A 25,924-nucleotide genomic window follows, 5' to 3' on the forward strand; every position below is an offset into this window, starting at 1 on the left:
TATTTTCCATGCAAATTACAGATTCTTTTTTTCTGTATTATTATTTCTCTTACACAGGCAGGCGAACGAGGTCAAGTGGCGAACGGAAAGAGAGAGGGAGAGAGAAATCCGACCTATAGGCCTACTGAGAGACTAGTATTAAAACATTTTCGAGAGGAAATCGTGCTCTCCAAAGCTGATCCTTTTCAAGGAAATGGAACAGAAAGGTTCAGAAGAGCTGGAAATAGCCAATTGATGACCGGACCGGGCTGAGTGTCAAACTACAAAACCACAACCAGGTGGCGTCACAAGGGGATGGGGGGGGGGGAGTGGGAGTTACTAGGGCCCAAGGTGGAGGGGCCTTAATTAGTTTATACTTTAGCTATTGAAAAATAGCAGATATACAATCTCACAGCGCAGGCAGCGCTGTGATGATCTGCTATTTTTGAAAAAGTCTGAAAATGTCTTTGAATATTTCAAATCCTTCTAAGTTTTTTGGAAATAGAACTCCATGTATCTATGTCAGGGTGGTGCTCAAACCTTTTCATGTGAAGGGACCCCCAAAATGACATGGGGGTCCGTGGCCAAATACATGTCATTTTGGGGGTCCTTCACATGAAAAGGTTTGAGCACCACTGACATAGATACATGGGTTTTTTCAAAAAACCTTAGAAGGATTTGAAATATTCAAAGACATTTTCACGATTTTTCAAAAATAGCAGATATACGGTGCTGCGCTGTGAGCTTGTATATCTGCTATTTTTCAATAGTTAAAGCGCAAAATAATGCGTTCCCAGTCTAAATGGGTTAAAACCCCTCCCCCTATGAAGAACATTCATGGGGGGCCCGCAGTGAATCCTTGTACCCAGGGCCCAGAATGTGGTGCAACACCCCTGTACTCTCTCCCTTTCTGCACTTGTTCCGTTTCCTGTCTTTATACACAGAGGACTGAGAGTTTTTAACCACATCAAACCTACACTATATACTTCACTTGACCGGAGGGGTCCCCCAGGGGTCTATTCTTGGCCCTCTCCCATTCTTTCCAGCTCTGCGCTGAATCTCTGTGCCAAAAATAAGACCATCTAAAAAGCTCACACAACTCGTCGTCGTAACAATGTTCACCTATTATTATGACAGGCACAGAATATAGTGAAACTAGCTTTCAGTGTGGTTTGCCTTTTAAAGGACAACTTTATTTATTTACAAGGGTTCATATTTTAGATAGTCATTAGAACATAGAAAAGATGAGTGTTAAAATGTTTTAATTTACTTCTTTCTACCGTGATTTTTGTGATTTAATCAATTTTGATTTGCATGCAAGTGGCTAAATACTGTATGTATTTTAAGGACACAATAAGCCCATTCCCAAGATGCACCGCAATCTTTCATGGGCAGAAGAGACTTATGCGGGCTGGTGTAAATAGTAACAAAGAAATTGCCGGCTTATTGTGTCTAAAAAGACATATTTAGCCACTTATACGCATGCCCCCACCCACTGAAATCAAAATACTAAAATCGCTAAAACAATAGAAAGCAGTAAATGAAAACATTTTAACATTCATCTTTTCTTTTCTCTAATTACAATCTAAAATATGAACCCTTGTTGTAAAAAAAACAAAGTTGTCCTTTAAAGCCGCCTATGACAGGGTCCGTGTGTGTGTGTGTGTGTCTGTCTATCTGGATCTAATATTGTACCATGATCAGCGCCAAACATCATATGCACACTGCCTAGGCCACAGAGGTACTACAGTACCTACCTACATACCGACATACTTTTTTGAAATATTTAACTTTAAATGTAAATAATGAAAGTCAAAGGAGCAGTGATCATGCTGAAACCTTGCCCAAATTTGGAGTGATAGATACACCAGTCCATAGACATGTCATAGATCAGGGGGTCTTCAACGTTTTCAGGCCAAGGACCCCTTAGTTGAGAAAGAGATGAAGCAGGGACCCCCACAACCTTTTCAGATTCTATATAGTTTCATTGTTTGACAGCACAATCATCAGTGTGTTTTGGATTAATGTCAATTTATGTTTTCAGATATTTAAAGCTATAATCTGTAACTTTTCCAATAAAACAAATCTTAAAATTGTCCTAACTATTAAATCGCTAAAGTTTTAGAATACCCACTCCGTGAATTTCAGCCCCTAAAGCCTTCTGTAAATATGTTTTCTATGATCCTGGCCAGGGACCGGATTTCGCGACAAAATTACGTCATCTGCATTCTTCCGTATACGTTGTCTCCAGATCATACACTACCGGCCAATCACAGCGCGGATCATACACTAACGGCCAATCACAGCGCGTCTTGACGTCTTTTCAGGAAGTAGCTTGCCTCAACAGCAGTGTTTACTCTGGTGTAGGAGTCTAGCCTGTTACTCCCCAACGCCTGGTCGCAGAGGGACGCGAGACCCCTCTAAGGATGTGTCTACAGATGTGTCTCGACGCGGTGGTCTGCGGCCCCACTCCGGTGGTCTGCGGCGACCCCGAGCGAAAAGCGGCCGAAAAAAGCAATACCGCTACTGACCAGTAGTTGAGCAACTTCCAGAGTATCGTTTTAACCACTTGAGCCATCATTATCTAATAAACTTGACTTTTCACTCAGTACTTAGCCTGATCTTTTTCCCCTCAGCACCAAACCTCTTAGCCGAAAATAGCCGATGTACAAGCACACAATGCCTCGCAGCGTGAGGCGTTGAATACACAGGACCACAATGGAAACAAGCCCTCGGGATGTTTTGCTATCCTTTCAGCATTATAGTACCTCTGGACTTTTTGCAAACTGTTAATAAAGTCAATGATTTATTGAAGCCAGGCCGTTTCTATTCATCCCCAGATTCACATGATTTCCTAGTTTCACCATGGTCTCTATGGATCCTCACTTATAAAGCTCAATATGAGATGCTGCCATTTCTGTCAACACTCACTGAGTGTGGGACTGAGGATGGTTTGAAAACGTGCCCACCCATGACATTATTAGTTTATTTTTCATTGATGCAAGAACAATGTTTTCTATTTCAGCAAACTAACTTTCCAGGAAAAGCAAGGCAAACAAACCGCAGATGGGCTCACAATCACAACAGTATTGGTGAGGTGATGCTGATCTTGGTAAAAAAAAGTATAAAGGTAAAGAAAAAGGCAGCACACTCATAAGTCACGATGCAGGATTTATTTAGGACGGCTTCGCTGCTTTCCAACGTATCTTCATATGATTGGTCCTCACTCCTGCTCATGATAAAATGATACAATTTTTGTCTACTCACTCGTGAACATGTGTCTCCTAGGAGGGCTGTGGGCAGTTCAGAAACCCGCCTACCAGTGACATCATCGATGGGGAATCAAAGCCAATAGAAACTGCAGGCTTTCTATTCCTGGAAAATTAGCATTGTATAATGGAAGCTATGTTGTTCTCGTGTTTATAAGAAGTTAATTAAAATGTTTGAAATCTTGTTTGGAAATTTAAAAATCGAGAGGGGGGGGGGGGGGGGGGGGGGGCAAAAGGGGGAGAGACACATCTACATCGGCACGTTGTGAGCTTGTAGATCAGCTCGTAGATTAGCTCTGGTCCAGAGCGTCAGTGGCTGGTTTCCCCACCACGGAGAGTGGACTTTCAACAACGCAAAACTACCTTTGGTTAGGCGAGTAGCGAAGCAGTTTTGTTTATTTTGAGTTGAGCCCTCGTCGGGGCTGAGAAATCCTGGTCTAGTCTGTGCCGCTGACACTCTGGACCAGAGCTACTTGTAGATCAGCTATCAGAAATATTTAAAAATGTTTTTCAAAATAGTAAAAAGAAAAAAGAAAAAAAGGCAAGTTAGTTTAGGGTTAATGGGTAAATCATGGACAAAAATAGAGCCCAATATGTGGTAACTGTGCGCCTTAACCGCTATGCCAGCGGCCGTTCTTTTCTCTCGCACCTACTGTATTTTGCCATTAAAAGGATGGCTTTGTCTGACTGTCCAGAACACTGTATTTATCTTGAGCATGACAAGGGATTTCCCTTTGCTCTTTGAGAAATGTCAGTCAGTCACGCTGACTGCCACTGGGCAGGTTTTTTTTTGGAACAATATGGGTGGAAGAATCATTTTTGAGACAAAAAAACATTATGCTACGGAAACTTTTTCCAGGCCCTATTGCACAAATAAATGAAGGAATTCATATTGAAGTCACGCTTCCATTCTAGTGGTGTATGTTAGAACCAGACCCATACATACTGTACAGGTCTGGCCGATATGTGAACCATTATTTATCATATAATATAATAAACCTTTTTTTTTTAACAGGTTTACAAAGTGCTTAACATAGGCTACACCAGTAAGAGTCCCTAATCGGGAGATAAGCGACCGTCAGGTCGCAGCGTGATTTTAGGGCAAAATGTGTAGGAGCAGTGTCCAAAAATGTGTTTGAAAAAATTGGCCAGATGGTGGCGCTATATGGGACAGATCCATGTTGATGACATGAGTGTAGACATACTGTGTACCGATTTGTGTGATTTTAGGGCAAAATCTGTAGGAGCAGTGTCCAAAAATGTTTTTGAAAAAATCGGCCTGATGGTGGCGCTATATGGGACAGATCCATGTTGATGACATGAGAGTAGACATACTGTGTACCGATTTGCATGATTTTAGGGCAGAATCTGTAGGAGCAGTGTCCAAAAATGTGTTTGAAAAAAATGTGGGGTGGAGGTTGTGGATTGGCAGGCAAGGAGTGTGTGTGCAAAGTTTGGCATGGATTGGGGTAACGGTGGCGGAGATATGAGTTGGGGAAAAGTGTGACATGACGGACAGACTGACAGACTGACTGACAGACAGCCGGTGGAGGTTTTGGTAGTAACTGCGACCTAACGGTCGCAATAAAAACAAGCCTGAAATATAAAGGCAATTCAATGACAGAATTAAAAACAAACAAAGGAACAAAACATTGCGAAAAATCAGTGAAAGCAAAAAAAATTATAATGAGGTTTTAAAAGACTTTTAAAAGTGGACAGTGAAGTGGCCTGTCTAATTCCCAGTGTCAAGGAAAAGTCTTTTTAATAAACCGGTATCAGCAATTACGTGTCCCTAATTTGGGCATGTCCTTTCAGTTTCCGTAGCGTAGATTTTTCAATCTGCCTCGCAGCGCGAGGCGTTGAATACAAAGGACCACAATGGAAACAAGCCCTCGGGATGTTTTGCTATCTTTTCAGCATTATAGTACCTCTGGACTTTTTGCCAACTGTTAATAAAGTCAATGATTTATTGAAGCCAGGCCGTTTCTATTCATCCCCAGATTCACATGATTTCCTAGTTTCACCATGGTCTCTATGGATCCTCACTTATAATGCTCAGTATGGGATGCTGCCATTTCTGTCAGCACTCACTGAGTGTGGGACTGAGGATGGTTTGAAAACGTGCCCATGATTATTAGTTTATTTTTTATTGACGCAAGAACAATGTTTTCTATTAAACTAACTTTCCAGGAATAAACCGGTATCAGCAATTACGTGTCCCTATTTTGGGCATGTCCTTTCAGTTTCCGTAGCGTAGATTTTTCCAAATGTAATTTCTTGAAAATCAGGATCTATAAGCGTACAACGCAGTGCAATGCGATGCATCGTGAGTTTGTAGATCTGCCGTTTCAAATAGCTGACATAAAGTGGTAAAACTTCCTTTGGCCTTGTTTTCATAGACCTGGACGCTTGTTTCTCTTGCAAGATCAGCACTGGGCAGAACACTCAGCTGTCAATCCGGTCCTAAGAACCTCGTAAGAATTCACCTCTCTGCGCGATAAGCCTGCTTCTCTCTCTCTCTCTCTCTCTCTCTCTTTCTCTCTCTCTCTCTCTCTCTCTCTCTCTCTCTCTCTCTCTCAAAAAAGACTCCTTTACTTGCCCTTGTTACTCATCAGCGAATGTCTGGAGCTTTTTATAGCCAAGGAGGATGAGAGAGAAAGAATGCTACAATGCTAATCACCATGATGAGCCCAAAGCTAGCTTGTCTATCCCGCAGGGGTTGTGTTGTGTGTACTGGTATGCGGTTTTGGGGGAAACAAAAGCATAACTAACTATCCAAAGATCCCCGTGGCGGACTTTACAGTGCTCGTTTTCTGTGCCTGTTCACACACACACACACACACACGCACACACTAGGGATGGGACGATACGCGATATTATTGTTTATCGTGATAAAAAACACTCACGATAATCGTATCGTGGAGATTTAATTTATCGTGATATCGTCCTCCGTCATGCACTGGGATCAATTCACCTTTTATTTGCAGAGCTGCATATCCGGTACCACTTAAATCCTTATTGGTAAAAGGTACTTATAATACTGTATACGTACTTGATAAAGTCTTTTTTTTCACTCTCTATCAAATGTCTTTGCCAAAAAATAGCCGATCTACAAGCTCACAACGTGTCGCCTTATCCCATGATAATGGATTTTGATTATCATGATAATATCGTAAATCCCGATTTCTTTTGTCACAATAATCGTGATATGACTTTTCATATCGTCCCATCTCTAGCACGCACGCACACACACACAATCTCTAGCACGCACGCACACACACACACACACACACACACACACACACACACACACACACACACACACACACACACACACACACACACACACACACACACACACACACTGTGTCTTCCTCCAACTGTTAGGTAGGATGTCATGTGGCGCTAAAAGGCTGCTGGTCTGACAATGCTTTTTGAATCAGTGCCTGGTTGGTTTGGCCTCATTATCCTCCTAGCCCAGTTATCTTTATCAACTTTTCAAGTGGTTATCCGAGTGTTCCCCCAGGGAAGGCTCTCTGTGTTCGGGAGAAGGCATTATATTGTGAGTGTAAAGTACTGCTTTCTCTCTCTTTCTTTTCTTCCGTCGAGTCCATTGTCGAGCCCGGTGGTGGAGGTGGTGGTGGTTTGGTTTCCTTGGAATTCCTCCTCAGTGCTTTGCTTTCTTAAGGTCGTTGCACAATGCTGCGTTTTTCGGGGCGAATATCGGAGTAAATTTCGGAGCGCGTAAATAAAAAAATCAACCTCACGTCAGGTCAATCAGGTTTGCACACTGCCGCCCGTTTCGTGTTTCTTTTCGGACCAGGGTAGATTCTTTTCCGATTTTCGCAACTCTCACCACTGGGTCCCTTGCGCTCTCTCTCGTCTGTCTCTCCTTGGCCTGAAAAATGCTTTCGAGGATTTCGGATTTCCAAAACGCAATGAAGAAACGCAGTGCAGTGTGTAACCAGCTTTACACACAGAAACAAACGGCCGTTTGGACGAGGCTTGTGTGTGTGGCATAAAAGTCTTCATAAAGAATGAGCAGTGTGGTCGCGTTGTTGTCACCCTGCCACGCCAGACAACTACCAGGAAAGGATGTGGTCTCCCTCTCTCATGCACACTCCCTCCCTCCCTCTCGCTCTCTAAAAGGGTGTTAACCATAGACAGAAGCACTATGGTCTGCATTTCTATAATAGTTTGCATTTCTATAGCGGGCCTTTTTATCTGAAGCAGCTTCCCAATGAGTGTTACATTTCACCCAGTCACTCACACGCTGAAGAGGGCAGATCAGGCAACCTTCCAAGGGAGCAGGAGTTAGGGGTTCAGTGTCTTGCTCACAGGCACATCGTCATCACAAAGCCAGAGGAGAAGCCGGGGGATTGGAACCATCCGGTTCCCAGATTATAGACTCTTATACCTACTGTTTCCCAAACAGTGGGTCGGGACTAGGGATGGGACGATATGAAAATGTCATATCACGATTATTGTGACCAAAGAAATCACGATTTACGATATTATCGCGATAAACAAAATATCCCTAACATCCATTATCCCGGGGCAGAACATTTGCCAAAAAATAGCAGATTTACAAGCGCACAACGTGTCGCAACACGACGCGTTGTGAGCTTGTAGATTGTCTATTTTTTGGAAAATACATTTGATAGAGAGTTAAAAAAAGACTGTTTCAAGTACGTATATTGTAAGTACCTTTTACCAATTATAGAGGGTTTAAGTGGTACCGGATATGCAGCTCGGCAAATAAAAGGTGAATTGATCCCAGAAACAAATTCAATTATTTTTCAGTAATTTCATGAAGTATACGGATGTGTGTCAGCAGCATCTCCCTCCTCCCTGCCAGCTCATAGGACAGCTGTTCTCAAAGTAGCTCTGGGGACCCCCAAGGGGTCTGTCTATACTTACTCTACTAGCACCCCATGTGAAAGGCAGGGAGTTATATTGCAGAGGCGCTGCGTCTTAACACATTGGCCGCCATTTTAACATTGACTGTATGGCTCTCCTGCCATTTTGTTTAATACAAAAATGTATATATTTTTTTTATATTGACATTTTTCCTAAATTCTGTATTTTTTCGACAATGTCATACAGAACCTCAAATGAAACAGGACAAACTCTAGTCTCACCGAAAAATAAAATAAATAAATAAAAAGCTTTTTTTTCTATAGTTGCAGCCATCTCAAAATAGCCATTTTTGACCAAAATCCAGCTATAATTGAAAGAACTGGAGATATTGACCTTTTTGTGATTGATGGCTTTTCGAGCGAATAACTCAGTTGATATTTGTATTTATGGCGTCAGGCACTTATCAGATAAGTGTACTAATGTAATTATGTAATAGGAATTATTTTTAGAATTTTCTGTTTAGAAAAATGCAGAGAAAAATATTTTTATATGCTATGTCTGACCAAAAACAGCAAGTTCACATTGATATACTATTACTGCTACAGTATTCTACAAGTCTGCTACAAGTCACTTGGGGGCGCTGTCTCTCTGTTTCTGTGTGTAAATGCTAGTTGCGCTCTGTAGGCCTACAGGTGCACACACACACATTGACATCAAAGGGGGCATGAGTCTTTACAACCAGTAAGACTCCCTAATCGGGAGATAAGCGACCGTTGGTCGCTTATCTCCACAAATATCACAACCTCCACCTCTCACGTCATACGGGTAGCCATAGTTACACCTGGAATGTTGAATCTCCATATATGGAGATAACCTACGCATCACACAAAGTCTGACCTCACCAGCCCATACTTGGGCATGGACGACTTATATCTCCATATACGGAGATGGCCATATATGGAGATACGATGACATCACAGAGTCCACAGCTGATGATGTGGCGTGATGTCATACAATAAACAAACAAGCCCTATATACTGATGCGATACGATGACATCACAGAGTCCACAGCTGATGATGTGGCGTGATGTCATACAATAAACAAACAAGCCCTATATACTGATGCGGAGATATGAGCAGGGCAAAGGTGTGACGTGTGACGTGTGACCGACCGACGGACGGCCGGTGGAGGTTTTCATAGTAAACTGCTCCCTGACGGTCGCAATAACACTTCTAGAATACACCTCTAGAATGGATTGCTATGACATTTGTTCAACAAGGTGATCAGCAATCTCTCAACACGTCGCTCTGCGACACTTTGAGAGCTTGTAGAGCTTGTAGATCTGCTATTTTCCCATTCTAGCACATGTTAGAAAATGTCTCCCCCTGCCCCTAAAAAATCCTCTGCACTGCCCTGGCAAGAGCAGGGCAGACGCAGTTTGCTAACGAGGCGAGGCTGTAGTTGATCGATCGCTTGTTGGCTGTAGTTGATGCTTGTTTTGGTGGAGCGTGGGCCAGGGACCCCCACGCCCACCTGGTTCCCTAAGTGTTGGCTGGAGACCAGGGGACCCCCTTTGTGAGACCCCATCGACAGGGACCACTTGTCCCTGCAACTGGATCATGTGAACTTTATGTAACAAATGATCGGCTTATTGATTGATTTTACAATGTTATGTAACTCCGCACTGCTCTGGGAGGTCGGCGAAGCGTTGGACCCGCGGACCCCTTATTGGTTCCGTTAGAAAGGCGACCAGGGACCCCCACCTTTGCAAAGGCGATCATGGCTTGTTTGTGGACTAAAGTTTGTGGACTAAATACCATTACAAAACTAATATTATAGCCTGGATATATGGATTATAACCCAGGGTGTGGATTCAAATCAACCATCATCATTATCAGGTACGTTTTAGAAGCATTTATATGGCGAATTGGCGATAATTGTGTGTTTTGTGTCTTGAGAGAGAGAGAGAGAGAGAGAGGCAGATCTCACTGATAGCACTGTTTTTTTATGGGACTGAACACCATCAGGGGGTCCAACAGGGACCACTGAAACAGAGATATAGTGGTCCTGGAGGGAAGCACACACACACACACACACACACACACACACACACACACACACACACACACACACACACACACACACACACACACACACACACACACACACACACACACACACACAGCTGTTCTCACACTTTTTTTTCTTCTCTTTTTTTTTCCGGCAGCCAGCCTTTTGAGCTCAAATGCGTCTTTTGCCAGTTCACTGTGGGTTATGGGGAGATTTATACATTTGTATTGCAATTTATACATTGTTACAGTATTTTTTTCAAACACACTTACTTTGATGTGTGATATTTTAGGTTCCCTTTAAGATAAAAGGCTCAGACTTTGTGACGGGCTGTGGAAGAATGTAATTAAACATTACATTATATAAAAGCAAATTCTCGGGACTATCGGGCCTGGCGGGGAACGACATTGGGATTTTCTCGGGACTATCGGGGGAGGCGGGGAATGAGTTAATGAAGCGGTACTGTAGCGTGTTACCGTGTTAAACGCGGTAGCTAGCGTGTGAACCCGCGTTGGCTAGCTGTGTATTTGTATATGTTTAAGGCATGCACGTGTGTGTGTGTGTGTGTGTGTGTGTGTGTGTGTGTGTGTGTGTGTGTGTGTGTGTGTGTGTGTGTGTGTGTGTGTGTGTGTGTGTGCGCGCGTGTGTGCGTGTACGTGCGTGTGTGTGTGTGCAGTAGTGCTATGCATGTGTTTATTCCCCCGACGACGTCAGACTTTAAAGTCCTGACTGTGTGGTGGACCCTTCATCTCCGGCCAACCACGGTCTCCCATCTGCTGACCCTGCATCTCTCTCTCTCTCAGCAGCCACTAGCCAGCCGCCCACCCCCACCCCGCTATCCTCCCCTTCCAGTGCCTGTCTTTCCCACACTATCTCTCTCTCTCTCTGCTTCTCTCAGCTCTGTGTGTCTACACAGAACCATCTCTCTCCATCTCCATATTAGCCTGCTCTGTTCTGTTCCTCTTTTGTTCTCTTCTCCTCCTCATCATAGTACCCCCTCCTCCAGTGGTGGAAAAAGTACTCGCACTTTCCTTAAAGGGGTACTGTCACCTAAATTGGTACTGTCACTATATCTTAAAATATGAGTTAATATTTTTATGATGTCATTGTGGGAATGCGCAATTATAAGCCAATCAAATAAATTGACTGTACTTAGACTAATTACTGTACTGATCAGCTGTTGTTGGGGGTCGAGGGGCAGATTACACTGTGACATGAGCTTCAGACTGTGCACGCCATTCACAGCTTTCAAACAAAAAAAAAAATCCGCTTGGAAATCCGTTCAGATATTCAAAAGATATAGGCTATAGTGTTTTCTTCAAATGTAAACAAACATGGCTGCCATGGGAGTAGCTCTGGTCCATAGCGTTATGTTCCTCTACCTCCCAAATCCTTGGCAAATCCGGAAAGACACGTCGTCTGGTCCGAAAATAACAAAAACTGTTTCACCCCTCACCAAACCAAAGGTATCAGTGGACAGTTGAAAGCTTACTCTACTTAGTGGACGCGGTTTGAGCCCCCACCACACGATTAAAATACATTTCTAGGGCAAAATGAAAAATATTCCACCGGATGACACATATGACACATAACCTAAATATACAAGGAAATGAAGGACATATTTCACAACTTTACACTTTAAAAAGATCATTGTAGTGGAAATAGCCGTTCTACAAGCTCACAACACGTCGCAATGCGACGCGTTGTGAGCTTGTAGATTTGCTATTTCCACTATTTTTTAAATGTTTGAACATCTTTCAACATGTAAACGATTATGACGATTATCACAAAATAACTGCGATTATGTCAAATAATTGCGATTAGACGATTATGTAATAATTGTGACAGCACTATCTGTACCTGGTGCTTCTCGGTTCATACCCTGCTATCTTTCACCAAACCGCCGCAGCCTCCAAAAGTCATGAACAAACAAACACCCCAAAGCCAGCATCGATACGAAGAGGCATAGATTGAGTTGTTTGTATCCGGGGGAGGTAAAGACCGTAACTCTTGTAGATTTGTCAGTTGGGCTCACCGGGAGAGTCCTCTTTGTCATCTATTTCACATCATCGTTTGGCAGGCTAGAGAGAGTACACAACAACATCCTCCGTGTTAATTTATTCCGGAGAGTACTAAACAGAGCCAAATGCACCCATAACTCAGTGCACGTACAAACTGAGCCAAATTTGGTTCCGTTGGAGGTGGGAAGGGGGGAAAGGGGAAAGGGGGAGGATAGATCATGGACTGTAAAAAATATGGACGGTGGGAAGCCATTGGTTTCTATGCTGCGAAAATGACACTTTTTTTGGCCCTTGTACGGGTGTTTCGGCAAGGTGTTGAGCTTGCCGAAAATAAAGCACACAAAGAAGAATCATCACAAGCCTATGATCACAAGCCCCTCCTACAGCATACCCTGCTTTAACATCAATTGGACTATATTATCACTTGTTATCAGCACATTGTAATGGGCATTACAATGGCCATGAGTGTTTTTTTTTCACTCGAACATTTATCTCCCCTCCACGGGAGACGAACCCGGACCATACTCATTCACTGCCAGAGTAAACACATAAATAATCCAGCTCCTGCCAGCAAAATCAGCGTTTTCCTTATAGTCCAGGGGAGTTTTTTCTGGAAAAAAAAATCTAAGAAAATACTTTTTATATAAAAGTTGACCAAAGTTGACCGGCAGGGAACCCCCTAGTTAAATTGTTGATCAGGCAGTTGACCGGAGCAGCCACACAAAATTTGTAACTCAAATATTTGCTTATGTTTGCTGATACATAATATTTTGATTCTAGGGGTCCTTGACATGAAAAGGTTTGCGAACCACTGATGTAGAAACATGTGTTTTTCAAAAACCTTAGAAGGATTTAGAAGAAATGTATCGAATCGGGTCAAAAAGACTTGCACAAAATCTGCTATTTTTTCTTGAAAAATGGCAGATCTACAAGTTGCCGCTTATTTTGTGTGCCCTGATCCAGAGAGGCTTGAGATAGCAAACTGTCTGTAGATAACGGATCTTTACGCTTTGCTGTATTTTGTCGAAGGGGAGTCCAGCGATCCATGAGAGAGCAAGAGATCCAGAAAAAGAAATCGATAGCTCAGCAAGGCGGACAATGTAATGTCTAACGTAGCCAATTATAAGCCCCATAAAGGCCTGTTCCCAGCCACCAGCTGCGTTGGTACAGCAGCATGATCTCAACGCGCACACACGTCTCGCAGGCACGCACACACAGGGCCCTGGGTACAAGGATTCACTGCGGGCCCCCCATGAATGTTCTTCATAGGGGGAGGAGGTTTAACTCATTTAGACTGGGTCTGGGAAAACGTTTTTTTTTTGGTGCTTTAACTCTTGAAAAATAGCAGATATACAAGCTCACAGTGTGGCGTGAGTACCAAGTCTTTGAAAATTTCAAATCCTTCTAAGGTTTTTTGAAAAACCTATGTTTCTATGTCAGTGGTGCTGAAGCATTTTCATGTGAAGGACCCCCATCTCAAAATATTTCGTTCCAGGGACCCCCCAGAAGCAAAAGTTGTACATATATTCAAAGATTTGCACACGAAAATAGCAAATCTAAAAGTGTGCCGCGCTGCGAGCTTGTAGATCTGCTATTTTTCAATAGCTAAAGTATAAAATACTTTTGGGCCCTAGTAACTCAGTCCCACTCCCCCCCCTTGTGACGCCCCTGCACACACGCACATACGTACACATACACCCGTGCACACACACGCACATACGTACACATACACCCGTGCACGCACACACGCACACACACAGGGGCCGTGCTGGAAGTGGAATATCATTGCCATTACTCATTAGTGAACCCGGGCCAAGTGTTTCTGTGTCCTCTCTCTCTCTCTCTCTCTCTCTCTCTCTCTCTCTCTCTCTCTCTCTCTCTCTCTCTCTCTCTCTCTCTCTCTCTCTCTCTCTCTCTCTCTCTCTCTCTCTCTCTCTCTCTCTCTCTCTCTCTCTCTCTCGAGTTGTGATCCTCTCTCCACCTCCAGCGTTCGTCCGTCTCCCCTCCGCCCTGGCACTCCGTCCGTGTCCACACAACGAGGGGTGGAGCAGCGCGCCATCAACTTAGCACTCTCATTAGGCCTGATTGATTCATAAACATGTGTTTATTGAGTAATAACGTTGGGGAAATCTATAAAACATCAGACTCGGGGGCTGCCAAGACTAAAATCTGCCCGTCGTTCAAATGAAGCGGTACACATGAGGAGGAGGCAGGCCTGACTTACTTAGACGTGTACTAAAAAAATCAGGCATAACTTGTCAGGCATATTGTCTTTCTCGAGTGAAAACCTCATACAGCATGTCCAAAAGAAAAAACGTTACCCACAGACAGACGTAACCAGTTTCACTTTCAGAAATGTGCTAAAATAGCACATCTACAAATAGTACAACGTGTGGCTTACGTTGTGAGCTTGTTAGTGTGGTCAACCAGAGTACTTGTCCGACTTTATTCCATCCATCCATCTTTCTTCCAACCTTCTTTTTGCTTCTCCCACAGTTTTGGTGGCATGCACTTGGGCCATATGTCATATCGACCTAACCTGACTCTGCCAGATGGTTGCAGCAGTGTGTACCCAGGGGTTGACACTAAGGTCTCAGAGGCACTTGCCCATCGGGCAAGTACAGGTCATGTTCTACTTGCCCGAAGGTAATGCCCACTTGCCCGAAAAGTAAATTGTCCATTATAAAATGATAGGTACGATTTTAATTACCGCTCAATTTAACACTTATTTCTTTACTTTCTGGGGCTGTGCAATAAAATGTCATACCTCAATACCTCCGAATCCAAATACCAAATACTTTAGCTATGATTGAATATGTCTATTGGTTCACACTTGTTATTTTTTAAATGTAGCAACAGTAAAAACAGCACATTATAGGTAAATAGTGCTCTTATTTTGCATTCCACAGACCAGAAGACACAGCGCACTGGCCACGTTCAGGTGTTTAGACAGATATCTGGTGTTGTGTTTATAGTGTCCCCTCTCAAATGAGCACTTGCCCCGTCGGGCAACCTGAAAGCAAACTTCACCTGCCCTGACGTTTTATTTACCTGCCGGGGGCAGGTGGGCAAGCCTTAGTGTCAATACCTGGTACCGCCCTACTTTACCATCCAAGACCGCTCGGGGAGAGTTGATATCACTCGTTAAGTCCCAGTCTGGACGAATCAGCGGCAGCTACGGGCGGGCTCTGAGCGGCTCTGAGCCAATAGAGTCTGACTGCAGACCACGTGGAAACCCAGTAGGCGGATTCCGGGTGTAACGTCATGCAGACAGGCCAATATGAGTGGTTGGAGTTGGCACTCCCAGACTGTGATAGACAGACGGCCCCATCCAATCACCTGCTAAAGAACTTGAAAAAATGGCCCGCCCCTTACATCGGGTCTGCCCGAGCAATCCCAGATGGTAAAAGTAGAGCGGTATATGCAGTATATGCACTACTGCCACCATCTGGCAGAGTCAGGTTAAAATCGACCGGCTTCATCGGGAATCGATTCCTTGCATACCGCTAAGAGATGCGTTAGGTATGATGTCTGACATCATAGACCACATGAGACTGACACAGTATGTCCATATATGGGCAATCCAAAATATGGGCTTATTATTGATGACATTGGGGATTTCCATATATGGGCATAAAAGCGACAAAGGACTGACACAGAGATCTCCATATTATGCCCATTGACTAGAATGGGGGAAAATTTCAAATGGTAAGTAAATGAAATTCAATTTGCAAGTGTGACTCACGTCACGGCAACCACACTTGCATCGTTCTAGTTCAGTGGTTCTCAATCTGTTTTGGCTGCAGTACCCCCTTACACTGATTTCCGAAGCCAAGTACCCTCTTCCCCTGACTACAGCAAAATTGACATCAAAAGTCCAGTTCCAATGCCAATACGTTTAAAATAAAACAGCATAATGGCAAATAGAGATTGCTTTCTATTCAATAAATGTTGTACTAGTCAAGTGATTAATGTAATTTGGTTTAGAAATGTACAGATGAGCAGGTTCACACACTCTGTCATTAACCATAACAGTATTCAAATTTTCTAGTTTTTATCAAGTACCCCCTGCAGTACCTGCGCGTACCCCTAGAGATACACGTACCCCCATTCGAGAAACACTGTTCTAGTTGAGCAGCTATTTTCGCTACTTTTGCATGCCTTCTTGAGCGACAAGTAAGTAGCCTGGGGGAACCAATAGTTTTCAGGCCAAGGACCCCTTAGTTGAGAGAGAGATGAAGCAGGGACCCCAACTACCTTTTCATAGATTCCATACAGTTTCATCGTTTGACAGCATTTTGGATTCATGTCAATTTGTGTTTTCAGATATTTAACCACTTGAGCCGTCATTACCTAATAAACTTGATATTTCACTCTGTACTTAGTCTGCTCTTTTCCCCCCCTACACCAAACCTCTTAATTTGCCGAAAATAGCCGATCTACAAGCGAGGCGTTGTGAGCTTGTAGATCTGCTATTTTTGGCTACAGTTCTCAGAATATGGACACTAGGGTTCAAGTTGTTCATATAAAAAGGATTGGAAGATTTGGAGGACCCCCTGTAGTAACTCTGAGGACCCCCTAGAGGTCCCGGCACCCCTGTTGAAGAGACCCCTGGGTAAGCCTATCTACTGTTTCTGTAGCGAGAGGCCAATTGGAGTACAAGTACAGCCCCCAGCCATGAGATACAAGTACACCCCCTGGACATGACCATGCTATTATGGTGCAGGGACTTACCCTCAATCTGACCCTTGCCAGTGCCAACTAAGCAGCTCTGGGTACCATTTTTATAGTCTTTGCTGTGACTCTGCCGGTGATTGAACCCAGACTTGCCGGTCTCAGGGCTCTAACACTAGAAAATAGGAGTTGTGGAGGAGGAATTTCATTTTGTTTTTCACTGTCCACTGTACCATGATTTAAGACAGGGGTCTTCAACATTTTCAGGCCAAGGACCCCTTAGTTGAGAGAGAGATACAGCAGGGACCCCCACTACATATTGTATAAAGTTGTGTTGCAGATTTTCATCGATTTCATACTTTCATAGATAGATTCATAGACTTGTTTGACAGCACTGTCATCAGTTCATGTTGGATTCGTGTTAATGTGTTTTGTTCAGACATTTAACTACTTAAATTGTCGATACTAAGTAAACTTGACCTTTCACTCTGTACTTGGTCGGCTCTTTTTTACCTCTACACCAAACCTATTTGCCGAAAATAGCTGATCTTCAAGTCCTCAAAGTCTCGCAGTTGTAGATCAGCTATTTTTTGGCTAAAGTTCTCCTCAGAATAGGGATGTGAGGGTTCATTTAAAACAATTATCCTATCACACAAAGATTTGGGGCCCCCCCTGTTGTAACTCTGAGGACCCCCTAGGGGTCCCGGACCCCCTGTTGAAGACCCCTGCAGTACATGTTGGCATTGAAACGATCTGTTGTGAACCTCTGCCACGGAGCCAACCATTATTATTCCAGAGGACCGCAAACCGTACGAGCGGCACAGAAATGAAAGCACTTCATCAAGAAGAAAAAACCTAGTCTGTGCTTCCTTGCATTGTCAAATCTGTCATGCAAAATAAGCTCTCGCTTTCTGTCCGCGCCCTAGTCACAACTAATGAGAGGCAAGCGGGCAAGGACGTGCGTTCATGCACATACGCACGCACGCACACACACACACACAGACACACTCCTAAACACAAATTTCCAGCCAACCCAGAGGGCTGAATATTTACATGGAAAGAAAACAAACTGAAGCATCTTCTCGGTCTAGTACGGCCCTGCCGTGTCGTGCATGCAAACTCAAGAGGGTTATTTTGTAGCAACAAACTAAAAACAACAACTGGGTCATATTAGCCACAGCCCCAGCCGTGTTCCAAAAGTCTGCCTGACTCCATTAACAAACTCATGATGATCTGCAGGTTATTGGATTGAAGCAGTGTTGTAAAGTAACTAAGTAGATTGACTCAAGTACTGTACTTAAGTACTGTACATCTTTTAGTTATTTGTACTTAACTTGAATAATTCCAATTTCCAATACTTTTACTTCTACTCTACACTACATCTCTGATCCAAATATTGTACTTTTACTCCACTACATTTATTTGAAAACCTTAGTTACTTTGTAGACATAAATTATCATAAATAAATATAATATAATGTAATATAATATAATATAATATAATATAATATAATATAATATAATATAATATAAATAATAAATTATAAAACATACATAAACCACTTTGGCCCTATGTTATACCTTGGCTATTTGAAAATAGCCGATCTACAAGCTCACAACGCCTTGTGAGCTTGTAGATCTGCCATTTTCTAACATTTTGTACTTTTACTTTTGGAATTTTAAGTACATTTTGATGCCAATACTTTCGTACTTTTACTCAAGTACATTTTGAATTCTGGACATTTACTTGTAACGGAGTACATCTACAGTGCAGTATTGATACTTTCACTTAAGTACAAAATGTGAGTAGCCTACTTTTTCAACCTCTGGCTTTAAGCGTAATTCCACCATATTGCTCTCTCTCTCATATCTCTCTCTGCTCTCTCTCTGTCTCTGGCTTTCCAGCGCACCTCCAACCAGATGGCTTGTGTTTTCACTCATGTCAGCACCCGGCATCATTTGTTTGTTTGGTTCAAACACTGTGAGACGGTCGGAGGAAAAAACACATTGCCAAACTTCTGTGGTTGAAGGAGAGCTGCAGGAAAAGTGTCAGCCGGTGTTGAGGAACACTGTTGCCAGATTTCTTTGCGAGAGCAATAAGCAACTGCAACCAGCAGGTCTATGAGAACAAGCTCAAAAGAAGCGGCTTTTCAAGGCCACGCGAGCACTTTAAACCAGTGGATGCGGTAACCGGTAGAGTCGCCGGATAGAAACTCGCTGAGATTTTTATTCCTGTATTTGTTTTACTGAGAATAAGGTTAGAAATAACTTTAGGATTAAACATATCTTTCTGAGGTTAAATTTAGGAATAGGGTTAGGTTTTGGCACCGTTTTACTGAGGTTAAGGTTAGGAATAAGGTTAGGTTTAACCGACCGTTTAGGCATAGTTTACAGAGGTATAGGATATTAAGGATCTCAATGGAAAATAACAAATAAGCCTTGCCTTACCCGAGTTTCCTTTTAGTTGACATTGTATCAGTGAACTGTACTGTCATGAAACTTTTCCTATCCAAAACTTCTAATAAATACCTCAATCAATCAATCAATCAATCAATCAAAAGGCATAAACCATCAGCCCAGGCAAGTTTCTTTCCAGCGACTCTTCTGGTATTCATGGATGTTGGTGGACAAATATATATTATTTTCCCGGCTTTTTTTCCTGACTATATCTACTGCATAGTACTGTGTTCTATCCGTCTGTCATTCAATGTTATCTGAGATACTTCAATGGTTTCCTATGGAAATAAGCTTAGTCTTTCCTTGGATCTCCTTTTAGTAGACCTTGTACCAGTGAACTGTACCGTCATGAAACTGTACCTTTTCCTATGCAAACTTCTTCAATCAATCAGTCTTCAATCAATCAATCAATGGTTTAAACAGCATTTAGGAAACAAGCCTAAACACGAAACCACACTTTAGGAACAACCCCCCCCCCCCCCCCCCAATATTGGCTGTTGCGCAACCCGCAACAGCCAATATTTACAAAGCGACTAACAGAAAAAACAAGCCCAAAGAGTCGTCGTCTCTTATAATAAGCAGACATGGCAACGCTGTTCAGGAAATCTCCGGAGGCTGTGCCAGTTGTATGGTATGTTAATGGCACACAAACAGCTGAGAAGCAGCCATGGAACTTCTGAGTGGCTAGCCACACTGATGACCATTTGGCCGGCGAGCCAGACAAAATAAATACATGAATACATTAAAAACTAAATTATCACCAGCAGTAAAAAAGAAAAAAAAGAAAAAAGAAAAAACACATGTTGGTTTTCTTCTTAAAATGTTCGTTGGTTTGGTGCTTTGGTTTGGTGTTTGGGTTTGGTGTTTTGGTTTGGTGTTTTAGTGCTACTCACCATATTTGTTGTTGCTGCTGCTGTTGTTGTTGTTCTCGGGGACCGGGACGGTTCTGGAGACCTCCTGCTGAGGGTGTCCGTGTTTGGGGGGCCGGCCTCTTGGCAGACCCGACGACGAGGACAGCTTCCCCGGCCGGGGGCCGCTCTGGCTCTCCATGCCTGGGAGGAGAGGAGAGCCACAGAGAATCAACAGAGGGGCAGTGGTGGAAAAAGTAGTTAAGTCAGTCAGTCAGTCAGTCAGTCAGTCAGTCAGTCAGTCAGTCAGTCAGTCAGTCTGTAACTCCTCAATGTCTATAGCTGTTGTGACATCACATTTTTGACTGTCACGCTCCATATATGACCAAGACATTCACTCCACTCGTCCTAGACAATTTGCCCTCCTGGCCCCCAAATTGTGGAATAAACTCCCTGTCGCACATAGAACTACAGACTCACTCCCTAGCTGAGTCTGAAGACGCACCTCTTCAGACTCCACCTAAACACTCATTGACCATATTTTTTTAGGGTTTAGAAAATTACTGATTAGGTGCATGGTCTACCCTATGTTATTGTTTTTCTAGATTGATATTCCTATGCATTTGTTATATTGTTGTTGATGTACTGACATATTATCTTGCTTATTATAGTGATGTATTACCTGCTTATTGTAAGACGCTTTGGATTAAAAGCATCTGCTAAATGCCTAAACTGTAAACTGAGAACCACTGATAAAACTGGATTTTAGACCACTTAGACCAGGTGTCAAACGAGCCATTTTGGACCAAAAGATTTAAAATAAAAAAATTATGTCTGGAACTTCAAACAAGTGTCTATATACTATACGCTTATCAAAAATTACTAAATACAAATATATGTTAACGAGCATTCATTAAATAAGATAACTTCTCGTAGAAGATCAAACATACAGGTTTGATACAGGTATTTTTATTTTATGTTATAGTGTGAGTGCCTCTTGAATTCTAAGAGACATCATAATTCATTCTGTTACGCAACGTTTTCTAATAAAACATGAAAGAGAGGAAGTAGCCAGCCTCAGTGATGTGAAGTGTTGACAACACTGAGGAAGACCTGTGGGTTGAAACGCATACTGTACGTACAGTATGTTGTCTGTCTGTGAGAGGTAAATAAACCATGTGAAAAGGACATTCAGTGTGTGCTGGCTAGTTCCTCACTCTCATGTCATTAGAGAGCCGGGCACCAAGACCTTATCTGGAGTGTTGTGATCATTTCTCTGTTCTAATAAAACTTGAACTTGAACTTGATTCTGCAGCATTGGCAGTGAAAGCAAACAACTCTGTCCACAATCTATTACATTCTACGCTTTCCTCGGTTATGCTTATTTTCTTGCATGTAGGAATCACACCGGTTTGTTTACACAAGCCACCTGGCTGGCGCCTCGCCAATATGTAAAGCTGACCTTGAGTCTGCTCCATTAGTTAAAGAAAAAGAACAAGAAAAATGATATATGCTACGGTAAGATAAGAAAAAAGAAGAAGATAGGAATAAGGTTTAAAATGTACAGGCACAGAACCACACTTTAAACCTTCTGTGAAAGGAACTTTAGCAGCAAGCGATCCTTAGGGGAATAACGTGCAATAGGGAACATTTAGAAAGTGGGGGGATGATTTATTATCAAATATCTAGACTTTGTGGTAAGATAAATACATCTAATTTAGTTTCGGATTTATAAGTCATCCAGTCAGAGTCGCTTGTTTTTCGGTATCGGCCAAGAACGAGGGTGTCTACCCACTTTTCCAGGCGCTACAGACCCCCAGGGAGATGGATTGCTGAGGTGGAGTGCAATATCTACCGTCAGCTCCCAGTACTCACTGCACGTCTTAGTTACCCCATTAAAGCCATGCTACTCATGCAGAGTCGGCGGTGCCTTTGGAGCGAATCCAGGTCCTTGTGGTCCAAAAGGCGAGTGCTCTACCGAAGTGTTAATGTTGACAGCAAACTCTGATTTAGTCTTAGTCTTTTGAAGTCTTTTGAATAACACACATTTAGTCTTCTGCAATAGTTTAGTCTTAGGACTAAATATCAAAATCTTAGTCTTTTAGACTTAGTTTTAATGCAGTGTAAATTTTGAGAGCAAAGACTTAGTCTTTAATAGTCTTTTGAATAACACACCATTATTCTTAGTCTTCTGAAATTGTTTAGTCTTAGGTCTAAATATCGAAAATCTTAAGGCTCTATTTTGATTGTCTTAAGTACCAGCTCTTATGCCTTAACTTAAAGGCCTGTCCATACTGTCTCCGACCATCAAAGCTTTCGTCTGAAATGTCCGGTTCAACTACAAAATGACGTTACTCGCATCTTCTGAAAAGCATTACCCCGAATTAGAGTTCGGAAAGCTGCACGTTGGAAAGTCAGAACTCTCAGACAATATGTTTTGTGGAGACAGTATGGACAGGCCTTTAAGTTAAGGCATAAGCAGTGATGTTACTAGGTTTTCAATGTAATGGGTCCCCGGGACCCACAGGTGGTCATTCAAATGGGTCCCAGAAAAGTTTTATGAGTCCTCAATACAATGTTTTCGAGCGCTGTGAGCTTGTAGATCGGCTATTTTCAAAATGTTTGCCTATTTCTTATATTTATTTTACAATTTGGCTAATGTTTGAACTTAGAACTACTAAAACATGTGCCCCTAATGAATTCGGGCGCGCAAAATGGCGTCGGACGTCGGTGGAATCAAAACATTGACGTTTCTATCGCCTGTTTAAGACTTTCTACGTGGATTTTATTTGTGTTAACGTAGGGTAAAGTAGGATGCTTTCACCCATGAACAATGGTGGTGTCTGTGGAATTTTAAAATGTTTTTCTTTTACCGCGACCCGGTAAATTATTTTAACATGGACTCCAATGGAGGCGCATCCCCGGGACCCCAGGACCATGACATGAATGAGTCCCTGGGCGACTTGAATGAGTTTTTGATGCGGGATGCGCACGTAATGACATCACTGCATAAGAGCTGGTACTTAAGTCAATCAAAATAGAGCCCTATGTCTTTTAGTCTTAGTCAACAAAACAAACACTGCTCTACCGACTGAGCAACCCCCTATTTATCAGTTTCATAGAATGTGCAGTAAAGGTATGTACAACTAATCAGTGTCCCTGTGTTTGCTTTGTAGTCTTGTTGCTTCCTTCCTGTGGTAAACGACCATGCATACAACAACCGAGTTTAATTCCCTTCAGGGAGAAAAAAACAAAACAAAACAAAACTAACACAGAGAATAAAAACTAGATGACTCAGGGCGAACGCGAGCACAGCATCTGCAGCTGTTCTGTTGATGATGTTCCATCGACTATAACACATTATTAGCAATGCAGCAGCCGCATCAATAGTTGATTACGATGCCACCTTTGTTGTTCCAGAGATTCCAGACTACAAGACTAGACTACTATTTCTCTCCTTGCCGGCTGGGCTTGTCGCGGGCCAGGGCACCGGTGGGTGGGGGGGTGTGGGGGGTGTGGGTGGTGGTGGCTGGCGACTGGAAATGGAGGTTATCCGAGTTGAGGCACGCACACATCATCTGGAGTTGTAATGAGGGTGTGACCTTCCATGTTTCATTTCTAAATCAATACTTTCACTTACACACCAACTCCATGCTCTGCCAATTAGACTAGAGGGGAGTCACAGGGACACAGGGAGAGAGAGAGAGAGAGAGAGAGAGAGAGAGAGAGAGAGAGAGGGGGAGCACTTTAAGGACAAGCCCGCAGCCTCTGAGTCCTTGAGTAGGCCTCACGTCTTTCAGTGTTATGGATCGAGACTGGCAGGGATGCATTTCCTGGTCAGGTCACATGGCCGGCAGCAGAACCAGCTACAGTCTCAGGTTAAAGTCACACAGACAGTGAAGCCTGATTTATTTTATAACCTCGTTGTGTCGACAATGTCACGCAAAAGGAAATACAGTAGCTGTGATCTACAACAGTGGTTCTCAACCTTTTTCAGGCAGCGACCCCCAAAATAATCATTTGTTTTAACTGGGGACCCCCCCTACCCTGACGAGCACTAAGAGTTGAGCCATTACATTTTGTATAACATGGTTCTATTGTGAAAATATAGTTACTACAGGGGGGGCCTCCGAATCTTTGTGTGATAGAAACTTTCTTTTTTTCTCCTTTTTATTATGAACCACTTGAAACCTAGTGTGCATATTCTGAGAACTTTTTCCAAAAATAGCAAACTGTTGACGGTTCAAGTGGATAAATATCTGAAAACACAAACTGACATGAATCCAAGATACACAGATGACTGTGCTGTCAAACAATGAAACTATATGGAATCTATGAAGAGGTTGTGGGGGTCCCTGCTTCATCTCTCTCTCAACTAAGGGGTCCTTGGCCTGGAAACATTGAAGACCCCTGGCCTAGGGACTAGAGCGTATATGGAGCAGGGAGTACTGAATGAATGAGTGATTTCGGACAGGGAGACAGACAGACAGACATCGCTGGAGTTTCTTCTCCATTCATACGGTACGTCTCCTTCTCGTTCTCCATTCTAGAGCCTTCATGTCTCAATCCACTGCCAGGCTGGTCTGAAGAAAGCAGGCGAGGGAAGCTATGAGCCGTGGATATTATTGGCGGCACGCACGCACGGAGCCCCCCCATGCAACAGCACGGAAACAGCCCCTAATGGATGGAAACTGACAATGGCTAATTATGCTAAGTGGGATTGATTACGGCGGCGACATGCTTTCTCTTTAGCGCGTATTGGTGTCATTCTCCTAATGAATTACAACAGCACACAAAGGGTCACTCATTGGAGTCTTCTCCTCCTCGGCCGGTATCCGTTTACACGCGCCACGCTATTCACTGGCCTGTTGAGTGATGATGATGCCCAGATAGGGGTGTAACGATACATTTTAACAACGATACTACGATGCGCATCACAATACATAGCTGACGATACGATATTCATGGACGATATTGGTTCAGTCATGGCGATACGATACGATTCGATTCAATGATTTAAAATCGATATAGTAACTATTTAGCAAAGACATTAAATCTGTGTGAAACTTGTCAATAGTGCATGTTTTAAGGGGAAATCTATTATTATGGATATAAATAAGTAAAAACTGTGATTCTCTAGCAAAATACATACTTAGTTTCCATACAATCAATTATTTGCACTGCAAAATGTTTCGATACCAATTATCTGCAATGTAAAACGATACCGATACGACACAAAGCCAAAGCGGTACGATATATGCTTTTGCATATCGATATAGTAGATCATTGCAAATTAAAATCTTTTTTTTTATTCAGTTACTATATCGTTGCACCCCCCCTATGCCCAGAGCCCGGGTCCTCCCAGGCCAGGCCAGGAGCTGACTGTGTGCTCGCTGTCTCCAGCATCACGTTGGACATGTCTGCTTATTATAACGTAACTACCGGTAAGTAGATTTACTTAAGTACTGTACTTAAGTACAATATTGAGGTATCTGTACTTTACTTGAGCATTTCCAATTTCCAATACTTTTACTTCTACTCCACTACATCTCGGATGCAAATATTATACTTTTACTCCACTACATTTATTTGAAAACTTTAGTTACTAGTTACTTTGCAGATATAAATTATAATATTATAAAACATACATAAACCACTTTAGCCCCATTTTATACCTTGGCTATTTGAAAATAGCCGATCTACAAGCTCACAACGCGTCGCAATGCAACGCGTTGTGAGCTTGTAG

General features: G+C 42.8%; 1 protein-coding gene across 2 annotated transcripts in view; it reads right to left on the minus strand.

Annotated features, from left to right (window-relative positions):
• znf512b (zinc finger protein 512B) overlaps positions 1-25,924 on the minus strand; it is a 123,958-nt gene that overhangs the window by 90,850 nt on the left and 7,184 nt on the right. For both annotated transcript variants that reach the window (XM_080734242.1, XM_080734241.1), the window contains exon 2: positions 20,224-20,382. In XM_080734242.1, coding sequence (XP_080590368.1) covers positions 20,224-20,380 — 157 coding nt within the window. In that variant the 5' untranslated portion in view covers positions 20,381-20,382. The remainder of the gene's footprint in view (positions 1-20,223; positions 20,383-25,924) is intronic.

Source organism: Nannobrachium achirus, assembly GCF_963921795.1.
Source record: "Nannobrachium achirus genome assembly, chromosome: 9".
In the NCBI taxonomy this organism is placed as follows: Eukaryota; Metazoa; Chordata; class Actinopteri; order Myctophiformes; family Myctophidae; genus Nannobrachium; species Nannobrachium achirus.